This window comes from Sceloporus undulatus, chromosome 2 (assembly GCF_019175285.1).
Source record: "Sceloporus undulatus isolate JIND9_A2432 ecotype Alabama chromosome 2, SceUnd_v1.1, whole genome shotgun sequence".
Taxonomy (NCBI): Eukaryota; Metazoa; Chordata; class Lepidosauria; order Squamata; family Phrynosomatidae; genus Sceloporus; species Sceloporus undulatus.
In genome coordinates this window covers 178,394,983-178,405,633 of record NC_056523.1, presented here as the reverse complement: position 1 = coordinate 178,405,633, position 10,651 = coordinate 178,394,983, and the positions used below count along the sequence as shown (strand labels likewise).

General features: G+C 42.2%; 1 protein-coding gene across 1 annotated transcript in view; it reads right to left on the bottom strand.

The window, feature by feature from the left end:
• Positions 1-1,375: 1,375 nt before the first annotated feature.
• COL2A1 (collagen type II alpha 1 chain) overlaps positions 1,376-10,651 on the bottom strand; it is a 95,088-nt gene continuing 85,812 nt past the window's right edge. The window contains exons 47-54 of the mRNA XM_042452023.1: positions 10,165-10,218; positions 8,536-8,643; positions 7,760-7,813; positions 6,312-6,419; positions 5,606-5,894; positions 4,516-4,703; positions 3,146-3,388; positions 1,376-2,016 (exon numbers count right to left, since the gene is read on the bottom strand). Of these exons, the coding sequence (XP_042307957.1) occupies positions 1,870-2,016; positions 3,146-3,388; positions 4,516-4,703; positions 5,606-5,894; positions 6,312-6,419; positions 7,760-7,813; positions 8,536-8,643; positions 10,165-10,218 (1,191 nt within the window). The 3' untranslated portion in view covers positions 1,376-1,869. The remainder of the gene's footprint in view (positions 2,017-3,145; positions 3,389-4,515; positions 4,704-5,605; positions 5,895-6,311; positions 6,420-7,759; positions 7,814-8,535; positions 8,644-10,164; positions 10,219-10,651) is intronic.

Sequence of the window (10,651 nt, the reverse complement as noted above, 5' to 3'; positions counted from 1 at the left end):
GAGCACACACTGTGCAGCTTAGAACTTGAAAGTTTATTTCCAAAACTACACCAACACTTAGTAGCTATATGCCATTGCTAAATTGTGTTCTGTGCCTTTAAGGCCCTTCCAGCTTATGATGACCCTAAAGCAAGCCTGTCGCAGGCAAGATTTGTTATGGGAAAATAGATAATTAATTGTGGGGGAGGTGTTATTATTGATATAATAAAAGAAGATTGCCTCCAATGTTAAGTTTTCACGTTTGGAAGCATTCCTTTTCATTTCAGAATCACAAATATGAAAAAAAAAAAACCCCTTATTTTTCTCTTTTATTTCTAGTATTTTCAGACATTCTTTAAAATATTATCCCAGGGAAGATACTGTAAATGTCGTGAAAATGAATACACACAAAACAAATTCAACAAAGATGTTTTTTATTTGGAATAGGTAAAAAGCATTCTAGCTGGAGTGCAAGGGTGAAGGGTTTGGGGAAGCAGAAATGAAGAAGAAAATGGCTGATCCTGGGGATGATTGGGGGAAAGTACAGTATTGAGAAAAGGGGAGCATGAGGTCATGGGCCTGACTATTACAAATGTTGATTTACATTTTAAAAATAAGAGAATCTTCCATTTTTATTTTTATATAACAGCAATCTGCTCTTTTCACCCTGCATTTCCAAAGCTCTACTCTCCTGCCTCTCCTCTTGGTTCATAACTTTCAAAAGTAAAGGAATAAAAATGAATGGGAGTGTGGGAAAAATTCTGACAAGTGTGTTTATTTTATTCACATACCAAACTTGCTATGTTGGTCCCAGAATTATAAAACAATTTATGTTCTTCCTTTTATTAGACCAGCAGAACGCTGTGTCACTCAATAGCTTGCTTATGCTCACAGTCAGCCAAAGGTAGTCTAATAAAAGACGCTGCTTCATTTGCTTTTTTAACAAATATAACAGCAATGAAAAAAACATAATACATGGTTATGAAAGGCTCTGCCTGTCAAGCTAGTCTAACTCAGGCAAAGGGAGCTGAGAATAAGAAAAATGTCTTAGCACCGTTGTGGCTAAAGGAAAGGGAAGGGCAGCATTCCCGCAACTTGTGTCTCAGCTCTTGTGCAAGTTTGGCAATGTAATAGGACATAGGAATTACTAGTATTATTTCTCTTTGTTTCTTTTTGGTTTCATTTTTTTAAGTGTGAGGTAGCTTTAAAACCAGGGAAGTTTGTAAGTTTACTCTATGACTTCATTTACTGAAGAAAAAAGAAGGGAAGAGAAAGAAGATGGGATAGGGGCCGTAGAATTCAGTATGGTGAACAGAAGCAAAATAACAACAAACAAAGATCAGATCAACTTGTACTTTCCAACGAAGGTTTTTATATCAACTGATGTTAAAAAATACAGACTTGTTTTACAATAATAGCACCATCTTTAGTATTATACACAGTAATCTCACTTGTGATACACACCCAGGGTAGGGTGAGGCGGAGTTGGGGGGGGGGGGGAGAATTGGCTACAACCTTGTATTTGGGACATCAGCATCTTGTGAGGGGGAGGGAAGGGACCCTTCATGCATTCTAGTTAGCTTCCTACCTCCATTTGACTCAAGAAAGGCCTTACAGGAAGACAATAAATAAATAATACCATTATTTGTTGTTCCTTTTTGTTTCCTCTGCTTGCTTCGCGGTCTGCCCAAGGGATGGCGGCCTCAGATATTGACAGAGAGACCAACATGTAAGCATAAGGACAGGCATGTAATTTTGGGAAGGGGAGAAGATTTGTTTCGACTGTTCAGTGCAGAAAGTTCTACAAGTGATTGGGAAGTCCTTGGGTTGGTTTTGTATGGTATTGGACTGGTTTTCTTAAAAAATATTTAATTTTTTAATTTTTTTTTTTTACAAAAAGCACACTGGGCCAATGTCAACGCCAAATTCCTGATCAGCTCCACCAATGTCCATGGGTGCAATGTCAACAATGGGCAGGCGTGAGGTCTTCTGAGATCTGTATTCAATTATTGTCTTACCCCATTTGCCAGTGTGTTTCTGGAACGAAATGAAAAAAAAAAAAAGCCTTTAGGTTCTACATACTCCATTTGGTATCAATGAATCAGATCAGGAGCAGAAGCCGGAACATATCTGGAATGCAGTCAGATTAACCCCCGTGCTAAATGCACTCAGGAGTGCTGAGTGGGAGAGTATAGTGTCATTGTCTTAAGACTGCGTGGGAACTGTGTAGCCCTTGAGAAATTTAACTGTAGTCCTCAGCATTCCTCACTACTGATGACAGTAACTAAGGATGCTGGAAGCCCTAGTTCACTAACATCTGAAGAGCTGCACACTATCCACCACTTCTCTAAGTATGTATGTTGGGAACAGTTTTTAGGTCGGACACAGGGAGGAGAATTCTGTTTTTGTCTTTGACTATTTCTGTGTAACCTGAGAGACCTCCTTATAGGGCTGACTTAGGATTTTGTGCACATGCTTCACCCCAATGAGATACTCTCAGGTCACTCTACTGTGACCTCTGAGGTACAATATGAGACTTTGAATGGATCTCACACAGGGTTGAGATGCAGCATTCATCCTGTCTGGTTCCTTGCTTGAAAGGCAAGGTGGTCCAGCTTTTCTTACACCACAAAGAATCTGGGCATCTGGAATAGTTCCTAAATTGGTCTGGGCCTCAACAAGAATTCAGCCTAGCTGTCACCTAGCACCACTCATGTTTTTATTATTTGCTGGGTCCACTCCAGCATTCTATTCTCTCTATGGCCTTGAGAGGTGTTTCAAGGAAGCAACAGTTCCTGCTCATGTTCCCTAGCAGCAGGTATTCAGAGTCATACTGCTCTGGTCCTGGAGCTAACACTCAACCATGTGGCTACCAGCCATTCTGTGTCTTCAGTGTGTCAATGTGCATACAGGACAAATGTTTTATTTTTCTTGAGTTGTCTTTCTGGGTGGTTTTACAGGGAGACCTACAAACCTTCAAAAAAGGTTATTTACACAAAAAGCACAACTGATCCTCAAAAATTCTTTTAGCATCCTGCATTAAAATGCTTTAGCAGGTTACTCACACAGTGGTAATACTTGTCTCTCTATACCTAGAGTTATACCATCCTAGTTAAGTGAGGCCTGTAGCAGACCAGTAATCAGCCACCTTTTTCTACCTACTTACCGTGCAGCCATCCTGCAAGGCACTGTATGTAAACCTGCTGTTGCCTTCAGCTCTAATCTCCACATCATTGGATCCCTGTATCAGGAGGGCTTTCTTAAGATTCCCAGAGGCCTCATCCATGTAGGCAATGCTGTTCTTGCAGTGGTAGGTGAGGTTTTGTGAGCCTTCCGTTGACAAGAGGCGCAGGAAAGTCATCTGGATATTGGCAGTGTTAGGAGCCAGGTTGTCATCACCATAGCTAAACTGAAAAGGAAGAATGAGAGATTGAGGAGAGCAGAAAGCAAAAGTGGTAGCCACAAAGACAAAAGGGAATCAGAACAGGAAAAGTATCTGAGAAGGAAATCCAATTATGAAGGCTTCTAGCAGATTTAAACAAAAAATAAAATAAGAACTGTTCTATAGGATCAGATTATGGTCCAGCTAGTTTTATACTGTGTTCATGCATGTACTGCATTTATATTTCTCCTGCCTTTATCTTAATGTGCTCAAGGCAACACATATTTCTCCCTGACTCTGCCACTGTTATCTTCACAACAACCCTTATGGGCCCACACAGACAGGCCAAAATAAAGCTGCTTCGGGTCAATTTGAAGGTATGCTGTTTAAATGATGCATGCATCCTAAGAGTCCAGAAGCCACACCAAAGCCATGCTCCAGTCCTAAGGACTGGAGAGCAACTTCTGGCCTCTTAAGCATGTGTCATTAACAGCATACCTCCAAAGTAACCCGAAGCAGCTTTATTTTGGCCTGTCTGTACGGGCCCTTATGAGATATACGAAGCGGAAAGAGTAACTGGCTCAAGGCTGGATATAGTTCAGTAATGGATATAGAGCCAAAATCCTTTTGGTGCACCACACTGGCTAAGACAGAGGAGGAAAAAGGCCATAAAAGGTTGCAGTGCTATGGAGGAAGTCAAGCACTGGAGAAAGGGGCTGCTTGGAGCTTCCAGAGTTTGTATCACTTGTCAATACTGCAATACTAATTAAAAAAAATGCAGCTGCTAGTGTTGTGCATGAAGAAGATATTGGCTTAAGGATTTGAATATAGCCCTTTCCAGGACTTTTACTACTACTGTACTGAAGTTGTGCTCCAAAAAGAAATAAAAAATAAACTAAATCACTAAGCAAGGGAAAATATCTGATTTTTAGAAATTAATTCTAGCTGGACCTTCATAGTGCCAGGATGGCACTTGCACTGCTGATGCTGCTTCTTTTGATTTCAGACTTTCCAAGTTGTGGATGGAAAACAACATGACTATGGGACAGCTGTGATAAGTGGTAAAGAAAAGGGGGTGATGAAATGGGACCCGCACAGACTACTGGTGTTACATTTGGTGGTCCATCCATGACATCTTAACTAGGGCCACTTACATGGAACCCTCCATTGATGGTCTCTCCAAACCAAATGTGCTTCTTATCCTTGCTTTTGCTTGTCCACCAGTTCTTCTTGGGAATGCTGCTAGGCTTGGGGTAGACACAGGTCTCTCCAGTCTCCATGTTGCAGAAAACCTTTATGGCATCTAAAGTGCAGCCCTGGTTGGGGTCAATCCAATAGTCACCTGCAAAATTAAGAAAGCAGTAGTCAGAAAAGTGTTTCTCTCTCTTTCCTTATACATATATTTATACATATCCACACTCCATTCATCTCTCTCTACTTCTAGGCCACATTAAGCTTTCTACAAATACCACTTTATATCCCCTGCAGACATCAGAAAGCCAAGCAATTAATACTACCACTAAGAAAACAGAGGAATTAAATACTCTGAATACACCAGATCACATTTGATCTCAGAAGCTGAACAGGGTCAGGCCTGGTTAGTACTTCAATGGAAGATTGCAAAGGAATACCAGCTGCTGTAACCTACATTTCAGAGGTGGCAATAGCAAAGCATCTCCATGTATTTCTTGCCTAAGAAAACCCTATGAAATTCATGGGGTCAGCATAAGGCAGTAGGCAACCTGAAGCCACATACACACGTTCAGAGAATGGAATTAAAGGCCTAACTTACCAACAGGCCCACCTGCAGTAGATCCATTGAACAAATGAGGACTTGGTAAATCAATGCTATGTAAGTTTCATTCATTCAGTGGGGTCCATTTCTGTTCAGACTATCAATTGGTTTAAGGCTTGGACGTACCAGATCATGAATGGAAAGTTAAAAACCAACATTGAAAAAATGATAATAAAAAATTAAGGTAGGAAAAAATAAATAATATAAGCCACAATGAGAAACAGAAGTATGATTGTTTTGATTTTTAAAGCAGCAGCTGAAAGCTGATTGTTAAATTGTCATCTGCTGATCTTCATATTGTACTCTGTGGTGAAATTCATGAGCTATTTCACCCTCAGTGGTGAAATGCCTGCCCTCTCTTGGCTCATTATTATGCTTCTGAGCAGCAGAAAGCATGTGTGTCTCTCCCCCACACAAACCAAACAGTATCAAGTTCCATTAAGACTCACCACTCTTCCATTCAGGGTGGCAGAGTTTCAGGTCACGACAGGTACGCGCTGGATTCTTCTTGCTGCCTTCTGGGCTTCGGATGCTTTCAATCTGGTTGTTCAGTGACTTCAGGGTCGCGTCGACCTCAACATCATGCTGCCGCAGGTTACTGGAAGCCTGGTCGGCTCGCATGTAGCGCAGAGGATCGGGTCCTTTCTCTGTCTGACCCAGGCCAGCAAAAGCTGACATGTCAATACCAGGTCCAGGTGGTCCAGGAGGACCAGGAGGTCCAGGATTCCCAGGAGGACCCTGCAGAGTTAGAGGAAAGGAGACAGTCCTGAAATGCTTGCTATCAAACAAATGTGAATCTCTGTACACCATTCCTGCCGAGTTTCCCCATGCCCAAACTATCTGTTGACACCAAAATGGGACTAAGTTGCCCAGGGAAGGCCTGCAAGGAAAATTCAGTCCTGCTTCTTGGCAGGAGGGAGTTGGATCAACTCTTTACACTTTTTCCTGCTCTGCGGTACTTAAATTGAAACCATTAAATTTATTCAGGCTTAAAATGGACCATGATGCAGTCCTCATAATTTAGAAAAGCCCCTTCTCATCAGAAAGTGCTACAGATCATCCTCAAAAAGATGAAAATGCTGGCCAACTCTGTGACTATTCCCACCTGGGATGTGACATCTCATATTCTATTTACCTCTTTCTCTGGATACTTACAGCAGGACCAGTTTCTCCACTACGACCACGGGGACCAGGAGGACCAATTGGGCCGGGCATTCCATTGGAGCCATCTTTGCCAGAGGGACCAACGGGGCCTGGAGGACCCTAGGAGAGAACCAAAAAGGATGCATGAGAACCAGGCTGCCCCTGGATATGGGGCCAGACAGGAAATGCACCAGCTGATATGTGACAGTATCACTAAAATAATCTCTGGTGTTTCCCAAGATCTCCTCCATAATCACATAATCCATAATTCAGTATGCCCCCTATGCTGTTTTGCAGGGAATATAATCTACAGGGAACCATCCTCAGAAGTAGCCAAGTAGGAACTGTGAACATAATGGTATTTCAGATATTATTTGGCAAAACCAAAAACACAAATATACACATTGGGTTTTCCTCCACCCCAAGTTGTTGTTTTGCCTGCCCTCAATTTAATCGCGACTCATGGCGACCCTAGGAATGAGACATCTCCAAGACCCCCTATTGTTCACTGTTCTGCTTAAGTCTTTTAGATTCAGGCCCGTGACCTCCCTGATTAAGGGTAGCCATCTGGAGTGTTATCTTCCTCTCTTTCTACTTTTTTAAAAACCTTTCCTAGCATTATTGTCATTTCTAATGAGTCATGCCTTCTCATGATGTGGCCAAAGTACGACAGCCTCAATTTTATCAGCTACCAGGCAGAGTTCAGGCTTGATCTGATCAAGGACCCATCTGTTTGTCTTTTTGTGATCCATGGTATTCTCAGCACTCTTTTCCAGCACCACAGCTCAAAAGAGTTGATTTTCTATTTGTCCACTTTCTTCACTGTCCAGTTCTCACATCCACACATGGTGATGGGATATACAATGGCTTGGATGATTCTAATTTTAGTGCTCAGCTGTATATCTTTTCTTTTTAGGATCTTGACTAGTTCTTTCATCACTCCCCTTCCCGTTCCTAGTCTTCTTCTGATTCTTGATTGCAGTCTCCTTTCTGATCAATATTTGATTAAAGGTATCAGAAATCTTTATTTTGATTTCCTTATTGTCTAGGTTGAATTTATGTAGGTCCTCCGTGGTCGTTATTTTTGTTTTCTTTATGTTCAGCAACAAGCCCAACCCCCATCAGGTCTTTGGAAGAACAGCCAACCTCATTCCCACACCTCCTCTTACAATTGCTTGGTTAGTATTTAAAGTGCTAAAAGACTATTTGTTAAATACTCTCATTACATTCTCTCCTTCTAAATACAGGTATTTATTCCAAAACCTATCAGCATCAAGTATTCAGGCTCCAGAATTCTATCCAAAACAATCCTGAATTCTGCCAAATGAAAAATAAATACTCTACCACTTGCAGGACACTTGGTGAATAAATAAATTACACAGTAGATCCTAATACCTGTGATGATGTAATAATCTCTGAATTTTTAGTAAGGAAATGAGCTTCTTATAGAGTGGACCTACCCTGGGGCCAGAGGGACCAGCAGGACCAGATGCACCTTGATCTCCAGAAGGACCCTGAGGAAGAAAGTAGAAACAGCACACAACATCATATCAACCTTTTAATGACTTCTCTGCAAAAGACTCCTTCCAACATAGTGCGTCTCTCTTTATAGAAAATGGCTTCAAGGAACATAGCTTACCACTATGGTTTTCTACCTTTTGCCTGTTTTGTTTTGTTTTTTTAAACATGACCTGATTTCCCAAGATCCCTTGCACATCTGCCATGGAGTCCCTGAACGCTGGAGAGAACACTTTGGGATGGTTGGACAGCACAGTTCAGCCTCGCTATTACTCTGTATGATTGAGAGTACACCCAGAACATATTCCAGCCTACCATATTTGGGAAAGACAGCCAGCAGTGGACAAATTGTCTCTCTGGGGAACTTGCCCACCACACACTGATGCTTTAGCTGAGAAATCTCTAATAAGATTAAAGTCTGAAACAATACGAAATCACTAGTATTCCTAGGTGCTGATTTATTAAGCCTTTAGAGAAGAATAGAGCTTGAGAAAGTTTCTTTTGGACAACAACTCCAGAATCCCTAATTGGCATAGCTAGTGCTGGGAGGTTCTGGATGCTGTAGTCCAACAACTAACACTCCCCAAGGCCAGAAACAAGTATGTTTACAGACCCAGCCACAAGAAAGGGCAAAACTGGGACTCCCTAAAGGCAACAGCAAACTTAGAAAGCCTTGGGTTGGATCCTGCCCTGGTCATGTGCTGAATCCCAAACTTACAGGAGGTCCAGGAAGACCCTGCAGACCAGTGAATCCTCTGTGACCCTTCAGACCACGCTCTCCTGCCTCGCCAGCTTCACCTTTGTCACCACGAGGACCTTGTGGACCCTAAAAAAGAGAGCAGAAGGCACATTAATGGCAAAAGATTGGCATACAGAGTTTGGCACAGTGATATCTTGGTGCCAGTGGCATCACTATGGTTGGTGTCACCCCAGTGCACTAACTCATGCTGTCTCCCTCAGGTTCAGAACCATCATGCCAATGGTCCATCAGGAGTAAATCATGGAAGAAAAGGGAACCAGTCTACTTGTTGCCAATGGCTGGTGGACCAACACACCCAAAGAACTGTCTATATCCTGGATTGTTCTGGTCTACTACCCTTGTTCGCAAGTCCTTAAGAGGTTCAGGTGCCATTCAGCAGTGAGAGAGGCCTCCAGGCATTCACTATGGCATGCTGCCAGCATCCTGGCTGGCCTTCTTACCACCTCTGGACAGGACCATCATTCTTCAAGAGCCTAGGTCAACCCATGGAGAGATGTTACACTCCACACTGGAAGACAGACACTCCCCTCTGAGACAGACCTGGTGTGTTCTGCCTCCCCTGCATTCCCTAGTGATGCCCCTGCTTGGTACCTGTGTCACAATATCCTGTGGTGTCTCATTTGAACACTGCTTAAACAGCTGTTGGCACAACTAGACATGAATGCCCAAACTACCCACTTCTGCTTGGCCACCATCCTTGCTGGTATTATGTTCTGCTGTCACAAAGGGACTCCATTACTCCTGCAAGTGGCTCAGCCTACAAGCCACTGTGTGGCATCAGAGTGTGCCTGAGGTGACACAATTTCTTCTGATTGCCTATTACTTATTTGCTGTGATGTCTTGCAAGCACTGGGAGAAAGAGTGACCACTTAAGAGAAATTGGAGAAGAATTCATTCTGAATTCCAGCCTCCATGGGGAAATTTGGGCCAATGCAAACAAACAACACTGGAGCACACTCACAGAATGGAATTTTGAAAATATACTTCTGCGTTTGCACAATGGTTGAACAATAAGATTATAGCTAGAAGGAGAGAGATAATACTTGATACTTATAAAGTAAGACACAATGTCTATGACTCTCTGTCCTTTTTTAGTGCTGAGGAGTTTCAGAAATAGTAAGTGGTCTGTAGTAGTGACATCAAGTCATACTGAAAGAGTAGTATGATGACATCCTCTGGTGAAGGCAGCAGATGGAGTAGACATCTATGGGACCTTTACTGGGTTCATTTAAAATATACAGGACTCCAGCTTTTAAAAACAGTTATATTAGTTTTATAAACTATATATTACTTTGCAGTGCCTAACATATTAAGTGAGATTGACATAATCATATTTTACTTCTCAGTTTCTCAAAACACAGCACTACACTGGTTCTCTTTACCAGTGTCCTGTTATGCATCTTTAAAGATCACAAATAGTGTTTCTTAGTGCCTGTGCTATGTAGCTAAGTATACATAACATAGACTGTGATAGAGGCTTCCGGCCATTGTCTCTTGCCTTGGTGACATTTGGCCTTATAAGAGAATTCCTCAAAACATTTACAGGAGTCCAGGAAGAATGATGTGAAGTGAAAGAAAAATACTCACAGGCATGCCACGTGCACCTGCCGGACCAGGAGGACCCAGCGGACCTTGAGCACCCTGCAGAAAGAGAAAAACAGGTTATAAATTCACCATGCTCTCTCTTCCATCCATGAGATGGGATTAGAGGCTGTGATTAGTAGCCATCCAGTTTGTTACATAGGGTTTCCCTCTTCAAGGACTGGACCAAACCACCCAGCAAATTAAGGGGGTGAATATATGTAGCAGAAAAGCTCCCAAACTGGAAAGGAGTCAGAAGCTCGCTTGCTCTCTCTCTCTCTCTCTCTCTCACACACACACACACTTACAGGAGTATTTTGGTTTTGAGGATAAAACAAACTACATATTACTGGGCACTACATCCCAACTGGGAAATCCTGGAGCATCTACATATTTTGGAGGAATAAAATGTCACAGTGCCAAAGAGAGAAGCCACATTTAAACTATTCAGAGGGCAGTTCAAGTAATCTCTCATAGTATCCCATTCTGAATG